Source organism: Apteryx mantelli, chromosome 2 (assembly GCF_036417845.1).
Source record: "Apteryx mantelli isolate bAptMan1 chromosome 2, bAptMan1.hap1, whole genome shotgun sequence".
Classification (NCBI taxonomy): domain Eukaryota; kingdom Metazoa; phylum Chordata; class Aves; order Apterygiformes; family Apterygidae; genus Apteryx; species Apteryx mantelli.
Window position 1 is genome coordinate 166,104,480 of NC_089979.1, and position 25,826 is coordinate 166,130,305.

General features: G+C 39.4%; 1 protein-coding gene across 1 annotated transcript; it reads left to right on the forward strand.

Moving 5' to 3' along the window:
- The first annotated feature begins 1,192 nt into the window (after positions 1-1,192).
- On the forward strand, positions 1,193-25,679 carry GHRHR (growth hormone releasing hormone receptor). The gene is made up of 13 exons (XM_067292539.1): positions 1,193-1,249; positions 7,615-7,717; positions 9,416-9,523; positions 10,747-10,847; positions 14,143-14,240; positions 15,967-16,099; positions 17,014-17,167; positions 18,506-18,566; positions 19,413-19,482; positions 21,066-21,157; positions 21,888-22,017; positions 23,334-23,375; positions 25,557-25,679. The coding sequence occupies exons 1-13, from the start codon at positions 1,193-1,195 to the stop codon at positions 25,677-25,679; spliced, it is 1,272 nt and encodes a 423-aa protein (XP_067148640.1).
- Positions 25,680-25,826: the final 147 nt, after the last annotated feature.

Sequence of the window (25,826 nt, forward strand, 5' to 3'; positions counted from 1 at the left end):
AAGCACAGCTTTCCCTACAGGTGCTCCTCATGGCTGTGGTGACCCTAGGAGCTGGGAGGCTCCTTTATGAGGCCTCAGCATTCCCTTCCCAAGCTGTGTAGATAAGCAGTAAAAAGGCCACTTGATTTAGCTGCAGAAAGATGAGCTGGGGAAGATGGAGAAAATGGAGCGTTGAGGCAGGAGCAGGGATGTAGGATGGACTATTGTGGGAAGATAGTACCAGGGGCTCAGAGTCAATTTTGAGGAAGGGCACAATATGGGGAGAGAATAGCAAAGACACTTTTAAAGGTATTTCATGTCATGTGTCATTGATTTTGCAATTTTAGCATTTGCTTGATGCTGGTATGGAACTTGAGGTTCCTCAAGGTAAGTCAGACAAAATTTTGCATATTTTCAGCATGGCTAGAATACAGCTAACCTCATAACTTGTAGAAGTTAACTCTGAGTGAGACTCTTTTCAGTCAATGGGGGGAAATAGGTATTTCTGGAGTGATTCATCTGACTTATCTTTTTCTTTCCTTTGACTACAGAGGAAGGTGACTAGCTCAGATTTAGATATCGAGCTTTCAGAAGTCTGAAGGTGAGATGAGTCCATTGTGAATTTTGCCTTCAGATCAATGTGCAAAATATGCAAAACAGTATTTGTGTTCTCATGCCTGTGGGCAGATTTGGGTCTTTATTTCAATATGTAGTAACATGGTCATTATATTACATAAACACACCGACACAGAGGTACATTGAAGCCACAATAAAAAGCATGTTTTATTGTAAGAGAATTGATATTAACAATACCTGCTAGGAGAGGGTTTGCTTCATGTCTGTATTTTTTTAATACAGCATGACCAACATTCAGAGCTGTTCATCCCTCCTAAAATTCTTTTGTGTCATGGAAAAAAACCCCAAGGGTCTCTCCAGAAGGTGCCAAAAATTCCCATAATCTTGGGAACAATCACTCAGCTCATCCATTCCCATCTTTGAGCATGCAGCAAGGTCAAAAGGATGGAAAGCAAGTCAATCACAGCTTAGAGAGCTGTTAATATTTAGTTCCCGCTTAACTGGACTGTTACGTCACTTCTGTGCAAAAAGATAAATGCTTCAGATCAGCAACTGAATAGGAGAAGGAGAAGCTGAAAAGAATGTGAAAGATGCTAAGAAGGACTGACAAAGTGAAGTCTGACACTTGCTTTGGAACATGAACTGTAGTGTCTTATACCCCTGTGCCTTGTACACCCTGAGTCTTGCAGTGCTCGTAAGTAATTGCATGAAATAAACATTTAATTTATTGTTTTTCAATAATTGCATAATTTCTTCTTGGAGCAGATGGTCAGATAGAGCTCTATTTCTTTGCATGACTATCTTTTCTCTTTATTTGCTTTGGATTCTTGTTAAACAAAGCAAGATGCTGAGTAAAGTGTGAACAGCGGCAGAAGGGACACATGCTGTAGGATCTGTGTACCAATGCATTTCACTGCTTTCATACCACACACTCACTCAGGAGAAACAACATTATTGGCAGCAGACTATTTTTACGTAGGCTTTAAAAGATAGTGACAAAGAAGAACAAACTGGAGGAGAGCTGCTACAACAGAGCAGCTGAGCTTGGAAAGGGGTTTCTTAAATTTCAGCAAATGCAGTCTTATTAGTTATCATTTCATCTGCTTTTTTAATAACAATAACATTATTTAATATGTGAGCAGCTGAGATGCTACAGGTGACAAATGAATTGAGCCAGCAGGGATTCTTAAGCCAGAATTAGAAAAGTCCATTAACATTAAAAAAAACAAAAACAAGCAAACCCTAGAGGTCTTGCTGATATTTTACTTCAGGCAAAGATGAGTGAAACAGAATTCAGGATCATACCAATGTCAGGGAAGGTGTGTGAAAAGTGGGGGAAGGATATTTCCTTCACTTTTGAGAGCAATGACATTTTCAGCATCTTCCTTTTATGATCCGTGTGCTATATCCTTTCCTCTTCCCTGGGAATCATAACTCAGAGACTCTCTTCTCCGAAGGATCAGCAGCCAGTTCTTTGTGGGTCGAGAGAAACACGGCATTGTGAAATGACTGAAAATACTTTTTACTGGTGTGAGGCTATGGTTTCCTTTGCATCATCCCTGCAACAAACTCTGCTCCCCTGTAGTGTGATCACAGGAGTACCATTGCTTATGAGCAGAGCATCAGGATGCAGCGCGACTAGTTAATAGTATTACTGAAAGTCTCTGTAAGAACCTGTCCCGTTTATCCTGGAGAAGTAGTATTTTCTTCTACAAAATCGCACTGGTTACAATGAGATCACAAACCACATGTTTATGTGTAAGTGGATGATATAAATCTCCTAGTGTGTATTTGCATATTTTATTATAACAGAGGATAGGCAAACAACTGTTATTTTGACTAAAAAATGATGGAAAAAGCCATCTGTTTTCATTGTTGGTGTAACTTAATAGTATGCTTTCCCTGGAAGAGTTGAAGTCAACTTTTGGAGAGGTTTTAAATGCTTAAGAGGCTGGCTCCTATGCTGGCTTTTATGCTGGCTTTTATAAACTGAGCTTTTTTATTTTTATTTATTTTATTTTTTTGCTTTCATTGCTCGTGTGGTACTTATTGTAGTGTGAAAAGAATGCAAATGTTGAACTATTCTGATGTATATGAGAGAAAACAGAAGAAAAGCAATATTCAAATAAATTTTTCATGATGCTATGAAAACACCCAGAATACTTAAAAAAATAAGTTTTCTTTCCAATGTGTGGTTTTTATGTCCACCTTAAGAGCATGATCTGGCAGGGTTTTTTTAATGACACGAAAAGGACTTTCAGCTGGGGCCCTCTGACAGGACAGCTTGATTTTCAGTGGTTATGCTAACCCACAACTTCATTTAATACAGTAACTAATGGATGCAGCAACCGCAAATACATCTTCTATTTGGAATGTATCATTGCTTAATTCATTTGCAGTTTTGGTCATCAGCAAGAAGGTTCTTGTATACCGTTGTTTGGGAAGACCACCCTAAGGGAGCAGGGCAGCAGGGGCAACCCCAGGCATCCGGCACCACCTTGGGCTCAGCGGGGCTGGTCAGGGCCAGGGAGGCCCATTAGTGCCCTCAGGGCTCTGACAGCAGCTCAGCTTGGGCAATATCGGCTGAAACCATCCTTCCTTTATCACTTCAATTCCCCTTTCAGTTCTTTAATCTGGAAAGCGCTCTAGTGCTCACAGGATATTTTTAGCTTCCGCTTTTTCCACGTGATCCTTATTCTTTGCAGCAATTAACTAGGGATGTTGGCTAAAGTGGACATGAATGAAAGTCCGTCAGCACTCTGCCATGCCGGTGGGAACATCGTGAAGATGTAGCTGACATTTCTACATGCCAAAATCCTTAAAAAGGTGCCTAGTGCCCAGGTAGTTTGTTGCCCAGTTTGGTGTGACCTGGTGGACTACTATGGATTCTCTGAGAATGCAAACTGGTTGGAAAATCAGGGACCATTAAGAGGCCCCACATTATCCCATCAGTAATGATAAATCAGTAGATAACGCGGAAAAATTTGGCTTTTAGAAGACTGGCTTCAAAATTGATATCCTTAAACTGGCATGGACTTGGGGCAATGAGTTCCAAAACTGTCATCCATCTGTTCCCTCCTCCTTGGGTTTCTCCTCTTTCAAGTTCTGCTAACATGTACTGAAACTCCTCAGATATGTCCCATTTTTCTACTTGAAAGCTGCATGTATGGATGCAGAGGTGTTTCAGACTGCATGATTAACTTCCTAACTAAACCTTACTGAGATACTGGTTCTCTTGAGAGATAGTAAATGAAAATTTGAAGCTTCTTTGATTTGGTAGGTAATTGAACCTAGGTTTGCTACATCCTAGATGACCATTTTAGCCTTTAGACTCTTAAAAATCTGCTGTTGCCTATTCAACTGTCAACAGCATATTTTTAAAAGGAGACACATACGTTTTGCTCAGCTTTGTGAAATGATTGTGGTCACTCACCTTCAAGAGAAGAATCTGGGTTCCGGATCAAAAATAAGTGGAAGAATTTTTTGCAGGTCAATGAGTCAGTCATTTGAAGAGGGAGTATCCGTTTACAAAACCTCCATCCTCCTCTTTCCACATCACAGATCATGTTCCCCTGGATTTCTTTCTTACTGCAGGAAGGTCTACAGAACAGATGTGCCTGCAGATCTCACCTACTATCTATTAAGAGTTTATTAGAGAAGTTGTATTTTACACCTTCCATCTTCATGGATGTAAGCAATCATGAAAAGTGCTAGGACCTCTACTTCATGTTTCCTCTACTAATTACCAGATTTAAGAAAAAGAAACAAATCAACTTCGGGTTCCCGTTTTGCTTCATTTACCCAAAACAGGAAGTTGTCTGAGGTGTAAGAGCCTACATTCGTCCACCATAATATTAAACATTTCACTGAAGAGCCTAGAGTAAGATGGCAGTCATCCAAGGCTCTACCTTTAGTTCATGGAGAGAATAATCTCTCCTGAGGACAACTCAGCTCCTAGTTATCTGAATCACCCTCTGGGAGAGATATGCAATGACAGGACAGGAGACAATGGGCACAAACCGAAATACAGAAAAATATGTTTAAACATAAGAAAAAGCTTTTTTAACTGTGAAGTGGTCAAACACTGGAAGATGTTGCCCAGAGAGGTTGTGGAGTCTCCATCCTTAGAGATACTCAGAACCAAGCTGGACAAGGTTCTGAGTAACCTGTCCTAGCTGACACTGCTTTGAGCAGGGAGTTGGACTAGATTATGTCTAGAGGTACCTTTCAACCTCAACCATTTGGTGATTCTGTGATTCTGTGCCTGTCTCTATCTATGAACTCTAGAAGGTGTTTCTACGGGGAGAAACCTTACAGGGAGAAACCTAACATGAGTGAACCAGCAAACTGGCAGACTTAAAAAAAACTTTATGGAGCTTCATATCTCCAGGGATCCTAGAAGCCAAAAACATCCGTCTTACTGCCAGGCAAAATAGCTTTGCAGTGCTGATCTGTGCACAAGCCTGCATACAGACAGTAGTTGTAGTAAGTGGGATCCATGTCAGTCAGTGCTGAAGACCAGATCTGATTGAGTTACGATGGACTCCTTTCTAGTCAGGGGGATCCTAATGAATGGCACATAAGGCACAGTTCATTTCATCCAAAAGTAAATGTCTAAACTAAATCTAATGAACTGGGCACAAAAATGCCAGTATCTCTATATTAGGCTCATTAAAAGAGCCTAAGATAAATAGATATGAACATCTCCCTAGATGTGGAAACCAAATGGAGTTGAGTTGCACACAGCCAAATTCATTCTTGTATGAAACAAAAGCTTATTCCTTTATCCCGTGGTTTGGAGCTTCCAGAAGTGAGTAAAAGAGAAGGGAGCAAAAAATGATTTTGAGCAAGTAAGTCTATGAGATGTGTTCAGAGTGTTTGGGAACCTGATTCTACATCTTTGTAGAGACAGATTGCTCTTGGGAGGTGGATATATCTAGAACAGAGCCTGAATGGGAGTGGGATAAATCTTTTCAGTTTATTTTGCCTGCATTCTGTCATAACAGTGTTCATTCAAGCAGCAGTTAGTGCTGACTTGAATATAAACTGTGAGAGCATCTCTTAAGGTCAGGGCTTCTTGGAGGAGGAGGCAATAATTTAAATCCCTGGCACTTGATCAGCCTCACCTTTTTCTTTCAGATGCTTGAGGTAAAGTGTTCTTACGAGTTTGGAGGCTTAGAAAGAAAAAGAAAAAAATATATGTTCTGGACTGGTGAGCAAGCCAAGCATTCTTTGTTCTCACCATGAACATTTCAGTGAGCAAAGACAGCTTTCACAAGCAAAATAAATCTAGTCTTTTTTTTTTTTGCCAAGAGAAATAATTTAGGACCATGCAAATGGGTACATTTCCTGCCTGCTGAGATTTTTCTGGGCACAGTTCACCAAACCAAGAGAACACTGTAAAATAGTTTTTCAATAAATGGGACGACTGTATTTTTTCTGTAATGACTACTTTTTGCAACAACTTCCATATACAAAGGGAAATGAGCTTCTCTGCATAGACGACTTTCATTGTCCAGGATGAGTATCAGGAGAGAAAGAATAAATAAATGTTGGCATGAGAAGAGATATCAGATGAGCTGTCTGCCAGTTTAGCAGGAAAACCTAAAAGTGCAGTAGATGGGAAGCAGAATAGCTCCTTGAAATAAATATATGTGGGTACATGCCATTTTCAGCCACCAGGGTCCAGGCCCCAGAATGGCAAGGGCTGCACAGTGAATTCAGCGCTCTGCTAACAAGCAGGCTGGAAGCCTTGAGTTAGCCAACAAACAGTTCAAATGCTCTGCAGATCAGCACGGGATATGGATGTTAACATGGAGGGAAAACATCGGTTTGTTAGAACCGTTACGTTCTGCCCTCTGAATGACCCCAAAGCAAGCTATTTATTTCCCAAATTCCCTGAATATTAATTGTCCTTGTGCGGAACAAAACCAAGCCATATGCCAGCCACCTGTTCCCCATGAAGCTCTTATCCTGGTTTTATTTCCTTTTGTGTGTGTGTGTGTTTGCATATCTATATACACGCATAGACAATGCATCGGCACCCATGGCCGGGGAGCAGAACTGAGCTGAGTGTCACTGACCGCAACCAGCCTGCCGGGATGGGAGAAAATAGCTATGGCTGGGCAAAGCACACGATGCTTTCTTTGTGGAAAAGGTGCATGTGCTCTCCTGCAGAGCTGCACAGGGCACACTCATAACAGTCTGGATCCCTTCAAATTCTCTTGGGGTGTCCATGTAAACATCTAGATTAAAGCAACCAAAGCGAGAGAGAGGGAAAGAGGCTATTGCTGTTAGAAATCTAGATACCGATGTTTTCTCTACACCAAAGCAACAAATGATGTTGGTCAATTTTTTTCTCCAAACAACGGAGTTTTGCATCTTACCCTAGGTATAGAAAAGCAGGTAGCAAAAGAGAGAGACAGATTCGTTCCTTCTGGAGTGAATAGCTGAAGGGCCCATTCAGAAGACAATTTTTGCAGTAAGCATACACACTTCCACGACGTTGTTTCATCAGAGGTTGGCACAGGCGTGTCCATGTTGAGGAGCAGGAGGGCTCTGAAGCATGCCCTGCAGTGTTGGTCCTACACCGTTAGAAGAAGATACTTCCAAGTGCACTCTGGTTTCCTGGGCCCAGACTTAGAAGAGACTAAAATAATGGTGTAAATAAGTCCTGCACTCAAACCTGGGCTCCAGGAAAGTCTTCAAATCTTGCAATAAAAACACAGAAATCTTGTGAATTTTCCAGTACGGAGCCTTAGCTCTGTTCTCTAACGGCTATACTGACTAAGGACCTGCTCTGATATAAATCAGCACAGCTCAGCTGCCTTTGGCAGAGCTCAGCTGGATTCACCAGCTGAAAACAGTGAGCATTTTGTGAGGAGACAGTGTCTGTCAGCAGGCAGGGCTATGTGGCACTTTCACTGTTAAACCCTAAGCCAGTGCTCTGTGATTTTAACGCAGTCTTGTTAGCTGCAGAAGTGTGGGTCTGGACTTAAAGGCCCATGAGATCCTTCCCAACTCCTTATTCCTAATCATCTTAAACTCTTCTCACTCTAGGTTGCTGGGAATGTTCATCCAGAATGTGATTTTATAACTGAGCTGAAGAAAAAGGAGGCTGAATGTCTGAAGGACTCAGAAGAACGTGGAAATGCAACTCCAGGTATCCATGAGTGAAGGCTGAAAAGACTGACGGAGAAGTGAGAGCCCACCAGAGTCAGGACACAGCACGTTGCAATGTGCACTTCTTCTCCTGCTATGTGATATGAAATGGGCTCTGTGTATAAGTCAAAGAGTTTGAATGTTTTATTCACTGTCCCACATCCCTATGCTTCGGTTAGGGCTACTTCTGTCTACCCTCGTTCCCTTTGCTTCCTTTTTTCAACCCTTTTTCACATTCAGATATGGACAGTCCATCTCTCTGAGTGCATCCTTATGCCCTAGTCCCACTCTTTCCCCTATCCGTCAGCTTCAGACAGCAGTGATGAAGCAGCCATATCTACAGACTCATGCAGTTTTTGCAGGTTAGATCTCTTCCCTGATTGCTCGCCTTGCATATGGTACATAAGCCAAAGCCTAGGGTTTCATAAAAGACTGATTTTTGTTAACCAGCTACTCCAGGTCATAACAAAGTAGTTACTTGCTATCTTGTTTTGTCTTATCAGAAGCCAGCAATGGCCTCCATGTTTTAGTTCTGCTGAGGTGCTTGTATCAAATATATCCATGTAAAATATAAAGTTCAGTGAACAGGGACAGTTCAAACTGAAAGGTTCACTGTGTGTCACCTGAGAAAAGAAGGGAGAATTTACTCCTTATTGTGTGAAGGGGCTGTTGATATAGCCAGTCAAGCGCAGGGGAGGGCATCTGCTCTATGAGAAAATTTGGCATCTTCAGAAAGATGAGAGTCTTAAATGCAGCGGTAAGAGCACTGAAACTATCTCCTTAATAAATGAGATTTGAAGACATGTTGAAAGACAGAAACTGAATCTGTTCAAACTCCCACAAAGGAGTTTGTCTGCAACAGCTACTGTATCTTACTGTTTCGTCTTGTCGAATAATGATACAGCATAAGTGCTGGGGTGTGCAGGAAGAATCACTGACAGGTAGGAAAGCGGCTACAGGGAGATGAATATAAAGGGATGGAAGGGTTTGCTGATTTTATTCCTTTGCATTTAGGTGCCTACACACAGGTGCCTGTATGCGATTAAGGTCTAAGCTTCTATTGTAGTTAACAGAGGTATATCAATACAGTCAGAGAAGTCTAAAGTGCTGATCAGCCTCAAGCAGACACCTAGCTTTGAACAGCTGGATAGAGACTTTAGCTTCAATCTTTTTGCAGATCAAGTGTGTTTTTTTCTCTTCTATTGTTTTTTGTTTGTTTGTTTTCCACTTCTTCTCTGTCTTCTAGAAACCCTTGAAAACTGAACTGTCTGTTTTGGAAATTTAAAAAAGTATCTGTGTTTGCATATTAACTTACACTGAGTAACAGGTAACTTCATTATAACTGAGTGCCATCATACTCCTCATGTGAAGGTGTGTTGATCTTTAAAACTAGGATAACCCCTTAACAAGTACCAAAACCTGGTCTTTCTTCCAGTTGCCCACTCCCTCCCATTTCCACAAAACAGTTCATTTATTGCATTATCTCTAAAAAAAAATCACCCCAGTCTAAGATTGGTCTAACTTAAGCAGAGCAAATAGTCCTCTGGAGGTGTTTATATCTCACTATAGATTAAAAATTAAGTCTGCACCATTTTTATAAGAAATGTAACTGGTAGAGGGACAAAGTTAGAAAGAAAATTCTTTCATTTTGATCAAATTTAATTATGCTTAAAAATATATTTTGCTTTCTGTTTTTGAGGTTGCAAGAGAAGCTGGGACAAGCTACTGTGCTGGCCAGAGGCAGATGCTGGAGAGACACTTGCCTTACCCTGCCCAAACATCCTCTTTCACTTCATGAAGGAGCCAGGTGATGTACCAGCATGGCTGTACTCCTACTATTTTGTCTTGAGCCTGGGAAGTGCACTTCTTAAAAAGATGTCTCATTGCAAATTCCTGTCCTGTGCTGAGATCAGAACATTACTGGAAAGATTTCCATAGAAGCTGAGAGCGCTTGGCAGTTATCCTCAGATCTTAAGCAGTATCCAACTGGATGTAATCCCACAGTCTGTGATGAGACCCTGAGCTGAAGAACACTGAAATCAATGGAGTGACTTCCATTAGTTTCCACAGACTTTGGGATCAGCTTTTTGGGTAACTTTTCTACTGAGCTCATACGGGGATTGTCTGGGTCAGAACTTAAGCATGGGCCTTTATGAGATTTATACTCTGCTTAGTGTGGGATGAAATGAAAGGCTGAGGAATGAATAATGTGATTGTTCTTTAAGACCAAGGTTGGTGATATAAAACAGAATTTTGTCATTAAGTTAGCATATGTATTGGGTCAAATGAAAGACTGTGCAATCTAATGTGGTTCAATGTCTTTGTGGCTGCTTACTCTCCGGGTGACTTTGGCCAGGAACAAACTGCAAGCCCATAAAGAGGAAATGATCTTCCAAGAAAGGTCTAAATTTGGCAGTTCCACAAGCAAAAGAAATTGGAAAAACTAACCTGTGCCTCACCCAACACATGCTAGTTATAAATGAGGGATAAGGAAAATCCCTTTCATCTGTGCAGTTTCATTTCCTGCTCTGGGATTCTCTTACTTATCCTTCATCTGACTCATAAATCTTTTTTTTTTTTAATATGGAAACGTGTTGCCTTCACAGAACAAACTGCTTATACCAGCCTCTAATCTCCAAAGAAAGAGTAAGCCCCAAGGAAGGTGGTGTCATAAAATGGCGCATTAGAGGGATGGGTGCTGAATGAGGCAGAAGTCTGATGGAGCAGTGCTTCCCAACCTTTTTCAGTGGACCTCCTTGCCCTTGCTGTGATTTCTTCCTTATCCCTTCCCACCTCTACCTCTGTCTCCTTGATCTTCTCATTTCTCCCCATGGTTTATCTCCAGATCAAAATTAAAAGTTTTGTACCTGAACACTTGAATGGAGGCATGCAAAATGTCTTATCAACTCTATGAGATGCTAACGGAAAAGGTTCTCCTGGTACGGCTTTCATGTTAGCAAGACATCTCTCGATTTTTATTTTCTGTGGTCTGTGGCTCTTCATTGGCAAAAACAAGTGCTTCTGTTTCAGCTGGGCTGGTGAGAAGGAACTGCACAAAGAAAGGCTGGTCTGACCCATTCCCTTCCTACCATATTGCTTGTCCAGTTGAAGATGAGATTCCACTTGAAGAAGTAAGTTTGATTAAATAAATATATGAGAGTGATGTGCTGATGTTGTGAGATTCCTTTCCATTCCTGAAGACCCCTGGGGAAGGAAAGTCAGTTGAAACTGAAATGTTCTTACCGAGTATGGAATGCAATTCAAATTTTACTCTGGTCTCTGAAGAATTATTAAGGATATTTTATTATTGAGGTTTGAGAGAGTAATAATAAAGTTGGTTGCAAATTCCATAGAATTGTGCAGCTCTGCTGAACTTGTTCACAGATATGTCAGCTAAAGATGAGACCCAAAATCTTCATAAAATATGGATTAAGCTATTTAAGACCAGTCATTTAGATGATTTTATGGCATCACAACAGTACAGCAAGTATGTTGCTTTCACACCAATATTTCAAACTCATCAAAATCTTAGTGCAAGAGAGGATGTTGGTTTCTCTTTCTGCCTTTCACAGTTTAATTAATTCAGCAAGGAAGCAGAAATAAAATATATGCTCCAAAATCCAGATCTCTGTAATGCAGATCAGAAACTGACCTAATAGTTCAGTTAAATTGTGGACTCAGTGACATTTAAGCTTTATCTGGACAGAAAAAAATTAGTGCTTGATCTGATAAGGATACAAATATACTGTATAGATGTGCTTAGCTTGATATAACTACTCTTTCAGAGAAAAGAAACAAGTCTAAGTAGTGAATGTGGTATCATTTAATGAAAAAATAACACAGTCCTGTTAGTGTTATATGAAATCTGTGTTGTGATCAGGACTTACTGCTTATTATCTACTTCGGAGTAAACTAGGAATAACTCAGTGGAATGAATCAGAAAAATATCCACTAAAGTAAACAGATAAAAAGGAGGTGCAAATTAACACCCACAGGCTGAGTGGGATTTATATCATCAAACTTTAAGCAGTTAAAAATTAGTTTTCTAGTTTAACACTAGTTCTTTGCACTACCTCTAATCAGACTAGACACCACACTTTTGACTTTATTAGTAGGGCAAATACCATCCTTTTCTGCCTAACATAGAGGAAATGAAAATAACATTTATACCATATTTGATGAAGACCACTGAACTTGCTGCAGAGAGCTTAGTTCATATGGCCCTGGAGATATTTGTCTTTTTGTCTTCCCACTGTTTTTTGTACTGGTTGCTATCGTGCTGTTTAACTCAAACTTCCTTTCCAGTCTCTGAGCCACAGTACCTGCCGCCCTCTGTAAAGAAATGCTACTGAAATGCAACTCTTGATTTTTTTCTCCCTTTCTTTTATTGCTTCCTTACACTTCTGGTGTAAAAACAATCATAAATGAGTCTGCTGAGTTTTTTGGCAGTAGCCCACATTTTATATCTAGGTGAACTCCTCAGCTGCATGTTTATCCACTTAAGGACTGGATTATTGCTTTGTGTGTTTTTCATCTCTGATTTGTAATTGGAGGCTGCAAACTAAGATGAACCTAGCACAGCTTTGGTATGCTTCTTATGAAGTGGCATCTTCCAGACTTCCTGCATAGCTTTGTAGCTCTGGTGCCTTGTTCCAGCTCTGGATGGAATTTTGCATAGTCAGGTATATTGCTAATCACATACAATCTATGGTTTTCCACCAGATAGAATAAATGCACCTTATTTTACTTATTTTACTTACTTACTTGTACTTTCCACCTTATTTAATTGTACCAATCTGAAAAAAAAAAAAAAAAAGTTGTGAAGTTCAAAGCTAATCACCACGGAGTGGATATATATTAAAGCTTTAGTTTGGATCAGGAGTGAGTTTTTCAAGGAAATCTCCATGTTGACCCAACTTAGTACACCTCAGTGTAAACACAGGTGCAGTCTCAAGAAACGTGATCCAGATTCCTTTGGATAAAGCTAGTCTGGAAGGCAAATGCAGGGTGCACTTATTGTGCGCCAACCAATAACAAAAGTTCAGCCTATGGGATGAGACTACAGCCAGTCTGAAGTGCACATAACGTGGACGTTGGGCCCTCGGCCCCAAAGGTTTCACCTATCGAGCTGCACCACATGCTGGGGCTGGCATAGTGATATATTCCTTTTTCTCACTGATAAAAAGTGATCGGGTCATCTTAGGATGAGAAGAGTTGCCTTCTGGGGGTGCTTGTTTACCTTCATTAGAAAAAGAGCTGGCTACATCTACCCTTGTAAATAAAACAGACCAGGGACTTTTTTTTATTATTTTTATTTTTTGCCCCAGAACCAGTGGGGGCAGTGCTGGAACAGTCTGTGGCTTTTGTCTATCCTCAGTCATGCCCAGGCGTTGGTTGTGGGAATATGAATTAGCTTGGGCCAAAATTGTTCCAGGATTGCGCTAACAATTAAACAGCACAGACAGTCTCCCGACCATGCTCTGATGCTGCCCTTTTTATTACTTTAGACTCATCTGTTCAGACTTAGGCTGCTAACTTTTAAATACCTAGAATAAATGAAATAAATCCTAGGCAATATCAGCCTTATAATGCCTTAAGTGATACTTAAGGCTCAAAACAAGTATCTGTCCTTCCCCACAGTGAACTGCATAGCTGCGTGGATGTTAAGATATAGAAACATTGAAATTGGACCCGGAGTACAGACCATGTGAGATTAAAGGGAAAGATCTGGACTGCATTTTAATTTCAGATCTGCAGCCTATGCCTTATCCATTCTATTTTCTGCTTCCTTGGGTGGTGATTGAAGTCAGCTCAGCCTCACTTAAGAAGTATGTCTGATTGACTGCCTGACTGAGTGAAAATTGAGTTTGGGAGCAAGGATGAAGGGGGAAAAAAAGACAAACCTCAAAATAAAACAAAAATAATAGAAAATGAAAAAGAATAGGTGGCAAAGTTGTAAGTAAGGAAGCAGAGTGAAGGAAAGTGGAGAGACATAAGGAAAGACTGATGCAGCATTCTGTATTCATCATGCAGCCAGCTGCAAAAGGAATATCCTTCTAGTACTGCTGTGGAGAAAACATGGTGTGAAATGCCATGTTTATTAAAATGCATAAGAGTTTTTTCAAAGCTTTTATGGAAGATGGGCTTAGTTTTTTAGGATCTTATGAATGAACTTGAAACCATCCTAAACCATCCATGGTTCCTTATCAAACTGTGCCGTGTCCATGCATCCATAGAATGGGTCTTCATAAAAAAGTCATGAATATTTGATTTCCATTGAATTTTGCTTTGGGACTAAAGGGGGCAAAAAGGCAGTCAGGGATGTGGACCGACTGGAAGCACCAACCAAAGTAAAACTGTTAGAATCAGTAAAACAGCTTTCATTTGGCTGCAAGTTATGTGACAATTCATTCTCTTTTTTTATAGCAATCCTACTTTTCTACTATAAAGATCATCTATACTGTAGGATACAGTGTATCTATCACCTCACTTATTATTGCTGTGACAGTTCTTATTGCATTCAGGTATGTAGAGTTATCCTCTAACATTAATTCATTTAATTTGACCACGTATGACAACATCAGACATAAAAAATTAGTATAAATAGAAATTTAGAAGAATAAAAGTATAATTGATAGACAACACTGGTTTAATAATATTAAATTGAGGCTAAATATGAAAGAAGATGATCACAGAAAGTCAGAAATGAGAAGAATCAGAGCTGGGAAATAAACCCACGTTGTCTATTGGCAGAAGTCAGCAACTCACTTTGATTCGAAATAACCAAAAGATATGCTTGTTTGCTTTAGCTGGAATGAAGAACACTTTTGGTAAGTTAAGTGTGCTTGTCTTGTACAGGCTCAGTAGATATTATACTAATGAGAAGATAGAAGAAGAACTCCATTCTGAGTCAATGTTCCTATGGCACTGTGTATATGAACACTGAAATATTTATACCCAAGAATTGTTTTGAAAGTTGGGCTCTGAATTTGGCTAAGCTGGTATGATTTCTTTCCCATTGATCTATCTACTTATGAAGCATTTTCAGGTATTAATTAGGGTATTTGGAGTAAAAACGGTTGCTTATTATCACTTTTACTGTAGATGTCATGTTTGCTGTCATGCAGGTTTTCTTTTATTAATCTTTGTTTGTTCCTTGTAATTGTTTATACCTTTGAGTAAAACTTTATTATTATGTTGTGAAAATCAGGTTTCCCTGGGGAAAGTTTCGTGACCTCTGTGGTTCCTAGCTCATGTCTGGAAGTCAACAGATATGTTTATTGACAGCCACTCTGACTTTGCAAAAACAAACCAAGTCAAAGAAGTGGAAAGAAAGAAACAATGGACAGAAAGAGACATAGAAATAGGGAGGAAAGAGTTATAGTTCAACAATGGGGTTGGTATTTCAGTTCAGCAACAAAATTCTGCACACTGTAAACCAGCTTTAAGATTAGGTGATCCTGAGTTTACCAGAACTGGAGTGAATTCAGCTTTTAATAAGACTGGATTATCATTTTAGCATTAAATGAAGACATAGAGTTTAAGCTGCATAACTCCTCCAAAAATCTGTATTTATCAACAGTAAGAGAAATTAATCTTAACTACTAAAGGTAAGAATTTAAAATAGATGTGCTAACTTATTTTAAAGCAGTTATCTGCATTCATTTAATTCATAAAAGTAATTCTGGTAAACTAAAGAAATATCCTTTAATTCTGGATAAGGCTGTCTACACAGTGATTTAATGTAATTTCAATTATCAATGGAATTTTGCAGTGTGGACAATCTTTCTAAATAATCATTGCCCCATTCAGTGAGAAAACTGTCTATTCAGTCTGAGATATCTCTGTATTTCTTGTTCTTGGGAGATGCTTAGCCACAGCCAAAATCAGGGAAGGTCATTCCTCAAATGCAGGTTTCCCTTGGCCCCAAAATGACGCTAACCAAAAGACAGCCCTGTTCAGGCATACAGAACATGAACTAAAGCTGAGATTCTTGGAAACTGTTAAGTCAGAAACATTAAGGAAGCTTGGCACCACCTAAGGAGAGAGGAGATTCAGAGGTAGACTGTGGGTGAGTTGCACTACATGATGAAGGTTCCTATTGACTAGGGAGAGCTCAATGGATGAAAGTTTTCTTTCTCCATGAGCCTGGAGGCATCTGAGATGAAACAGGGCCTTGCTGCATATTTGAACTAATGCCAGCACAAGTGAGTGAATTACTTCAGAAGGACCTTTCTTCTTTTCATCCAGGAGGCTTCGCTGTCCCAGAAATTATATCCACATACAGCTCTTTTTTACTTTTATCTTAAAAGCTATTGCCATTTTCATTAAGGATGCTGTCCTTTTCCAAGAGGAGGACATTGACCATTGCAGGCTCTCTACGGTAAGCACATGAAAAGCAGGGTACAGTGGTACTTAGTGTTTTTTGCATAGTGTCAACATATGGCTTCATTTTTCATTATTGCTTTTTCCTATATTTTAATATTTTAATGCGGTATCCACCACTAAATCATTCTTTTATGCAATACATTTTACCTCCATACATTTGGATCTCATGCCCTTCTATGTTCTGAATGCGTCAGTTTGTAGTCCTATAGTACTCTAAATCAGATATTGGCTTTGTTATAGAAAAAGAAAATAGCGTCGTAATACTGTTAACCTTCTATCATCTGAGGCCTAAAATTGAAGACCTCTGAGTACTGCACAAGACATGCTTTTAAAGATGTTTCTTCTGGAAGTGTTGGACTCCATCTTTTGAAGGAAAGCTCTGAATTGTAGCCTACAAGGTTTTAGGCAAACAACTTAGCTTTCTTTGGTCCAACCATAAAGACTGGCAATAAACCAACAGTTTTCAAAACCATGCTTCTGGACTGATTCTTCTGCATTGCTCTTTGCTGCACAAAATTTTAAAACTGAGCCTAAGAGGGAAAGCAAAATATGACAGGTCCTTGAACATATTTTTATCCAAGGGCTTTTGAGAGTTGAACTCTACTTGTTTAAGTTACACCAAAGGCCAATGCATTTGTGGAAGAAATCACATGTTTGGAAGACTGAGCTATATTTCTAGCATAGAGATCTAAAGCAAAGCCCAGTGGAGGTTGCAAGCTATTATGATGGTTTAAGTCTTAGTTTTCAGAAAGCCTTCTTAGAGCTGAAGATTTCTTTTTTAATGCATATGTAACTGTGAGATCTTGCTCTGTGTGTATCTCAGCCAGAATTACAGACGCTTAATTCATTTGTAAATCAGTCACGTTTCCACATGTGTAATGCTGAAACTTTGCCTTTCCTATTCCCTAGACCGAATGCAAGATCTCAGTTGTTTTCTGTCACTACTTTATGATGACCAATTTCATGTGGCTGCTGGTAGAGGCTCTTTACCTAAACTGTCTACTACTATCATCCCTTTCTCATGGAAGAAGATATTTTTGGTGGCTTGTTCTGTTTGGCTGGGGTAAGTAAGGTTTTGAGATGATATTAAAAAGAGCAAGATATTCCAAAAGGCTTTATCTATCTCATAAAAATACCGGATGTGGGATCTAGTCTGCCTAATTGCTTTGCTTTTATTTTTACACACCTACTAGTGAGGAACAATCAAGTCTTTTAAAAGTAAGGCAATAAAGTCCATGTGAAATGTGTGGAAAATTAAGTATATTTGAGGACCAACAGAGAGACACCCAGTCACTTCACTTAGATACCTGCTTCTCCCCACTGAAAACACAGATGCCTCCACGGATCTCTCCTAACCATCTAAGTGAGGTGCATCTTTCTCTACGAAACTAACAGGAAATCCTAAGAGCTTCTGTTAATGTGGAACATACTTAATCTTCTTCCGAGAATGGGTCCATCTCAAGGCATAGCAGGCATCATCGTAGGGTTGCATGGTCATTTTGTGAATAAAGCACTCACCCAGGAGCTCTATCCACTAGATTGTTATGCAGATGTGAGACAGCAACATCCCCAATCCTTTTTGTTGTAGTCTTCAATAAATTGAATGGTTCAGACTTCTGTGGAGACTTAGCCATCAGAAATTAAGGAGCTGCACCAAAAACCTGCTGTGTAAAGGAAAAGCCAAAGGACTCAGTGTTGCGGCTCCATGGGCAGGTGAAGGTACTTGCCCAGAGAAATTTTCAGCCAATTCAGGAAGGCAATCCATGCATCTTGCCACCAAAGGTTAAGGTAGACCTGACAGCTAAGCAGACTGAATCACCCTTTGTGTTTTAGGAAGTTTTCCTTTTCAGGAAGGACAAAGGTAGACTAGATCACATTCTGTCTTTGTGGACTGCTAATATTTCTGTTGTTTGAGGATTTGGTAAATGCTACTCCCTAATATTTTGTCATGCTAAAAGCACAACTTATTACATAAATCTGAGTTTGAATCTGCTATTTGCGTGCAGGGACTTCAGATCAAATCACACGTCAATTGTATTTGTTGGTAAGAGACTGCAACTTCGTGCCTCCATGGCAGCACTATATTGTGTGCAAAGTTACTTCAATATCCCTTTACAGCTTCACAGTGATTCATGATCACCAAATGGTCAACTCCACAACTTGTTTCATTCCATCATGTATACTAAATTTTTGTTTTTAAATGTTTATACCCTAAGTGAGTCAAAAGCTACTCTTGTTACACAACCAGGCCACAAAGCGTAATTCCAGTTCTGGAAATGGATGATGTGTATCATCACAGCAAGGTCTCAGTGGGCACGATTTGAATTAGTTGATGAATACAAACAACCACAGTTTTGTTGTTGTTGTTGTTGTTGTTGTTGTTGTTTGTTTTGTCTAGCAGGTTTCCCAACACTTTTCACCCTTATATGGATATTAGCAAAATTCTACTTTGAAGACACAGCGTAAGTCATCATTTCATACACTGTTCTATCTTCTTGGGTTGTACTTTTAAGACAATGATACATCCATTTGCCACCCCTGGATCCCTAGATGAAGTTCTCTGTCCTGTAGACTTATTTTGCAGAAATATGAGTGATTAACTAAGAACAAGATGATGAAGGTTCATGTCATTTCAATGACATGGGAAAAATAGTATCTATTACCCTCATTTCCTTTCCCTACATCACTCCTGTAGATAAGTACCTGTGGTGGGAGTTCTACATTTCTGTTCCACTAGTGAAGGGGGATTATGACCTCCATTAGAATGTAAGATGGTGCAGAAATAACTATGGAGCAGATCCTTTCCAGGAACCTGAGGCATTTATTTGTGCTGCAGGAAAACAAAGAGATTTTAGCAAGATAAACAGACTAAGAAAGCAAAATCTGAAGAACTTCTGGTATGAAATACTTTCTGATGCTTCTGAAGACTGGAATGCTCACTATTTTATACAAAGAGAATGTTTCATGTCTTAAAGAAGCAGCTTTGAAGAACAAAGCTATGTTTTTGTGTAATTTATGGCATCATCTGTTCAAATCTTTTGTCAGAATTGTTGCATCCATGGCTGTCACTTAACATTTTGGGGAATTTTATCTTTTCAGAAAGAGCAGGATAAGAATATGTTCTGTACAAAGCCAAGTTTAAATACTTGGATATTTGGGCTATGCCTACACTGCCGCAAAAATATATGTGGCGCATTATATGTGCCACAAAAATATATCTGTTCAAAATTCCACTGCCACTACTATGTGGTGTCTTGGTTTCAGTGAATACCTATACCTCTTTTCTAATTTTTCTGTTATTTTCTCAGATGCTGGGATATTAACCAGGGCTCTCCTTACTGGTGGCTAATCAAAGGACCTATTATAATTTCTGTTGGGGTACGTGGAATGTTTCTAAGCTTGTCAACACTAATTAGGTGGAAAAAAAGTTTTAAATCAAATCTAGCTGCTCCTTGCTGAAATGTTGTATGCAGTAAGAAAGAGGAATGGTAGAATTTCTACAGTAAAAATATTTTATCAATTGCCTACATCTTAATTAGGCCAAAAAAAGGGAGAGAACCACCCCACAACCAAAAATCCTTCAAAGAAATCAAAGTTTTCATATAATTGTCAGTCCATGTGAAATTAGGTGGCTAAACCTTCCTTAAAGTATTTGAAAAAGCAAGTTGTAGCCTAAAAGCCTAGAACCAGCAAAAAATTTAAATGCAAACTTTCAAGGGCTATAAGTTTATACTTATAGAGGCAATAACAGTGATAACAGCTCTTGAGCTTGGCATTTATTGAATAAACTGGTGAACCTTAAATGATTAGGGTGTATGATTACTCCCACATGTCAATAAACCCAAGGGATGTGTGATAAAGCAGCTATTGGGTGGCCTTAAAGCAATCTGTTAAAAGATTAATTGGAGGACAGATGCATAAAATAAAGCATGTAGAGGCAAACAATATGAATGAAGAATCTCCAATTAAATTCAGGTCACAGTTTGCTGTGTTTCAATATAGTGTTATATTTCTTTCTATTTCCCTTAGTTTTTCCCCTGATGGTGCTCATTTGACATCTATGTTTGAGGTCAAGAGATTCAGGGGTGTGGGAAGATGATGACTGCATTTTTCCCCTGGAATGTAGTTGATGTATGACTGAAGGACAAAATGAGAGTGGACTTTTTGGTGAAATGTGGACATTATCAGGCCAAATTAAGCATTTAGACACACCTAATGAAGATGTATGCACAGCTGTTGTGTGTATGCACACACACACAAAATGCATGGGGACAAATTCTCTGATTGTGGAAAGCTGAGCAGCTTCACTGACTTTTGTAGCATTGTACCAAATTGCAACTGCAGGAAATTTGCTTTGCAAGTTAGGATTGACCCTTGGTTCTCTAAAGAGTCAACAAAGAGAAATAGACACTTTTGGTATATGATTCATCTGACTTATTTATAATAGATGTCTACATTGGGAGGAGATGACTCATCCCCACTCCACCCTAGACTCTATTGACTATACAGGCTGGCTCTCCATTGACTATGAAGGAGAACAGGGTGATCGGCTCAGATGCAGACATTTCATTGTAAATGTCTATATTTAGTCCTATGAATCGTACTAATAATGTCTAAAGTTATTAGCCAGAATTTATTTCAATAGCAGTCTTAAACCAGAAGAATGAAAATGGTATGAGCAACAAAGAAATTATGAATCACACAAGCTATTAACACAGCTAGTTCTCTTAGCAGAGTCAAATTCTCAGGCTTTGAAGTTCAGCTGTTTCTTTAAGAAGGAATGCAGTGTATTAAGATGCTTGAATGCTTCTAACAGGAATTCTATTAAGAATCTTACACTGGTCTCATTGAACCTGCACAAATTACATAATAACTGAAATCAAAAAGTGATTTTTGGAGAGACTCATATGAAAAAGTAACTGGTCTTTTTCCCCCCCCCCCTTCCAAAATGTTTTAAACAGGTCAATTTCATCCTATTTATCAACATCATCAGAATTTTGCTGAAAAAACTAGACCCCAGACAAATCAACTTCAATAACTCATCTCAGTACAGGTAGTGTACAGAACACAAAAATGAGCAATGGTTTTATCCATAAAAGGTTATATCTTCTTTTCTAAACAGAGGAAAACATGCCCATTATTACAGACAGGCCTAGTTTGGCTGGGATTAAAATTCAGGAATTCCTGGCCTTATTCCATTCCCCAAAACCTAGACAAAGCATGGGACTCATTTCACCTAATATTAACCATCCAAACATGAAGTAGTTATACCAGTTTAATTGTCTACCTTCCAACTATAATCAGCGGAGAGAATAGGCACCCATTCACTGAATCCATATTAGGTCTCTGATTTAGGATGAGATAAATTGCTCTCTAGAGGTGCCTTTGTCTGTACATTGACTACAGAGGGAGTCTGCATAGTCCTTCCTCTATATTTGGTTACAATCAAATGTTCCAATTTTCGGTGGCTAAAATGAGGCAAGATGTATTCTCCTCTTGTGTTTTCCTGAACTGCAGTCTTATTCAGAAAGACAGAATGACAAAATAGCATAAGAAAAGACAGGAATGTGCTATTGCCAATTGGCAATAAGCATCAGAAGTCTGTTTTCAGCTATTTTCTTATGACACTTGTTGCGCAGGATTGTAGTCCCAAGAGATATGAACTCCAGATGTAGGCATTTAGATCCTTTTTTAACTTCTGATGATCACTTCTGCATACTGCATGCATTGTTCTTTACTCAGGAAACTAACATTACATTACTTCTTCTTATGTCCTGCTTTAGACGTCTCTCAAGGTCAACTCTGCTTTTAATTCCATTGTTTGGAACCCATTATATAGTCTTCAACTTTCTTCCAGAATATACCAGCCTGGGAGTCCGGCTTTATTTAGAGCTCTGTATTGGATCTTTTCAGGTAAATCCACTCCAGAGGCACCAGATTTTCTAGATTTTGTAATTTAATCCAGTTTCTACCTGACAGCTAGTAGTAGTGCTACCAGTGGTAGTGCACGGACCTTCCCCATCTTCTCTGACAAAATTGAGCTGCTTTGGGCTGACGTTAAATCATCCAGGGTCAATCAAAGCTGGAGATCCAGACCCCATTCTAATTTTTTGGCAATAAACAAATCGAGAGGTGAACACACTAACACAGAAAAGTGCTTGATGCAGAAATCGGCCCCATACAGACTAGTGACCTGAGGAACGCTGTATACTTTTCTCTCCTGTGCACATAGGCAAAAAGCCTGCTGCTCCTCGGATGCTCCAGCTACTCTGAATTAACACACAGCATGTGGACAGCTTGAGGAGCTTGGTGCCAACTAGAACAGCCAACTTACCCTGACTTACCCTCCAGACTGCTTTGCTACCTGAGTTAGAGGCAAAGGAGCAGACTGCTTCCCTTTGCTTTCCTTCCTTCTTGCTAGAAACATCTGTGGGAAATACTACCAATGAAGAACATCCCTCCCTAAATGGTTGCCTGACATCACTGTCCCAGTGAGCGTCATTGGAGATCCAGGAGTTGTGCCAATTTATTCCTCTTGAGGATTTAACCCATTCCGTTTATCCTGCCATACTGATCAATCCTGTCCAAATACACCCTGCAGAACCTGCTCCTGAGCATCCACACTTGGATTTGTCCTTCATTGAGTTAACTAACAATGTTAGGAAAAGTAAACTAAATAAAATGGTGAGATGCTTAGCTAGTATCTGTTCATACAGGTCCACTGACTTCACAGGATTTTCCTGACTTATTTCAGTTCAAGATATTACCAAAAATACTCAATAAGCCATATTTTTGATCTCATCTGATATACTACAAAGACACAGAAATTGACTGAAAAGCTGTATGAGCGCTGCGCACGGATCTTCTTATGAGATCTATGTTTCCCTGCTGTTTTGCACTGCCTAAGGAATTAGCTTGCAGCATGTTTTGCTGTAGAACGGACCATACTTTTGCCAGCAAAACCCAAAGAGAAATTCATTTGCCACGTCATCAATTTCTGCTAATTCTTATGCTCTTACTAACTTTCATGAAAAGGCACTAATTAGTTGATGGTCTGCTTGACCAGCTTTGCTGGAGATATACACCAAATTTTCCAATTTATAACAGTACTCCAGTTCATAATGATACTCATTGTTTCACATAAACAGTACCATCATGAAGTCAGACAGTGCAAGTGCTAACACTCAAATATTTTCTTTTTTTGTTTGTTTGTTTTTCTTCCTCTTCAGGGATTTATTGTGGCAGTTCTCTACTGTTTCCTGAACCAAGAGGTAAGGGAATTGTTCTACAATATTGCTTTCACTGGTAGACATATGGAGTAAATAATTAGTTTCATATAAGTGGATAATCAAATCTTCTAGCTTTACAGTATGATCTGTTAACATGAGATTCAATGAAGTTGAATTTCATTTCAATGATCTTCATGGGAATGAAGCCATCTAGTGGAGAAACGAGCTGTTACTACTTTGCTCTCTATTTCAACGAACATCTTTATCCTTTCCATGTTTTTGTACTGCAGTGGGGCTTGGGAAACTCATACTAAGTCCAGACCTCACAGTACAAGCCCTGCATAAATGCAGATCAAAGAGATCTTCAATTACTAAAGGTCTATGATTAAACTGGAAATAATGTTTAAATTATAATAATTGCCCAATATCAAAATATTCATCTAGTACTTTCCAATATGCTCTTTAAGCTTCACAGTATTTCTTCACATTGATATATCTATTCCCATATAGAATATGAAGATCTGAATTTTACTGTCCATGGGACAGGGAATCATTCCACTTAGGTTTAGCATCCAGGGATAATTATAAAGTCAGGGCAAATTATAAAGCATTATAATAAAGATGCATCTTGACTGAATTGCACAAATTGCCTCAATGACCATAAAGCCACAGATCAATTTATCCTCCGTATCTCAGAGCGGTATGAAACCCTGCAATTTCCCATCTCCTTTTTGACAGTAAGGCAGCTGAGATGGCTGGTTTAGACTATGACTGGGATTCAGTTTCAGACTAAACCACGAGTCTACTGGTTTCCAACAAATACTCTGAAAAGGGGAGAGTGTCCTAATTCATATATGCCATCCCACAGGGCATCTCCTAGGGTGTCAAAGGTATGTTTAGGAGGTGAATCCTGCCCCTAACCATCATAGCTGATGATGCTTAGAGAGGTATTCCACTGGCCAAGTGCAGTTGCCTGTATTAGAGCGAGCTGACCTGCTCTGTAGACTCCAAAGACTCTATTGACTAGATCTCCATTTTCCAAGTTTAAAGTCTAGTGATGATTAATTGAACACAAGCAACATTAGATAAAACTCCACCAGCCTGTTAATAATCCTATATCTTCTGGTGATAGACAACAGAGCTTTACATCCAACCTGACATCCTAGAAATAAAGCCCTCCAGATTAGATATTTCCTTCTTATTAAACATCTGGGAAGGCAATTTTCTAATGAGAATTAAATGTGAAAGCAGGCTTTAGTGGCTGGTCCAGGCCAACGTATGTAACTGTGAACATGTGTGTACGGTTGCTAACAACAGAAAGCAAATGTGTCCTGACTGCTGATAGCTTTCCCCTCCCAATCTTAGACTGGAAAGTGGTATTTATTATTTCTTAGCCAGAAGTTCATGAGTGCTTCAGATTATACTTTTCTAGAAGTTGGAAACAAGAAAACATCCCTTAGCAACAGGCAAATAACAAGCAATGTGGAGAGGATATGTTTAATTCTGTAGGCAGTGTTGGTGAGACCATCACTGGAAAAAAATTCCAGTGGAATGTTAAAAAAAATGGAGAACATACTTAAAAAATCTAAGAAAATGTTTTACAGTGCTGGAGTTAGAAACCTCAAACTGTTTCAGTTCTCAGAATAGATTTAAGTGCTTTGACTGTGTACAAATACATCACAGTATAAGTACTTTGATGGGAAGAAAGTTACTTAGTGCTGATGGACTTTTTAGTTCAGCAGTGGAAGGCGGACTGAGGACTACTAGGTGGAAACTGAAATCAAATAGCTTCAAAATTGGAAGTGAGTCTTCTTCCTTTTTGCTGTGCAACAACTCTAACAATAAATTTTGATTGTTGGGCCCATAATCATTAAGTAGGACCACAGGACTGGGAAGACCCACCTAAAGTGAGTCTTTACTTCTTGAAAGTAAGAATGGTGTTCATTTACTCCTTTGAACACTGGAGGTCTAACTCTGAGCTAGCCACACTAGGCTTTTTCGTTGGTGCAGAGGAAGAAGCACGCTAAGAAAAGCCAGATGAAACGTTCTCTGGAGGCTCCTACTTTTCTCTGTCAGCTAGAAAGCGAGTCCGGAGTGACTAACTCAGACTGAGATGTCTCAATTTTACCTATCTCTAGCCACCATCCACATCTTACCTCTTTCCCACCAGTCCCCTCCCCAACAGTAATTGTCCACAAAATAGCATTCTCCTTTCCTTTTGAGGTGCAAACGGAAATTGGCCGGAGATGGCATGGTAAGAGATACGGACTTATGCCTGCATGGAGGAGGACAAGATGGACTATGCCGTCCAGTTCTGGAATAAAAATGACTACATCTGTCTGCTAAATACAGTTTCAGGATCTGGAGTAGTGTCATATAGGAGTCTGAAAGTGATTAGGAACAAATGCTTGCTGATTATAGCTTAAACTGTCTGAGCAACTTGAAGGAGTATCCACTTCTGCAGAAGTTCTGACTACCAGACATCTCTTGCAG

Excerpts from the sequence above, each read along its gene's own strand:
- GHRHR (XM_067292539.1), top strand. The coding sequence starts at position 1,193 with ATGAACTGTAGTGTCTTATACCCCTGTGCCTTGTACACCCTGAGTCTT. Across the intron at positions 1,250-7,614 it reads CCCTGAGTCTTGCAGTGCTC|GTTGCTGGGAATGTTCATCC; the intron begins GTAAGTAATTGC and ends TTCTCACTCTAG. Across the intron at positions 7,718-9,415 it reads ACGTGGAAATGCAACTCCAG|GTTGCAAGAGAAGCTGGGAC; the intron begins GTATCCATGAGT and ends TCTGTTTTTGAG.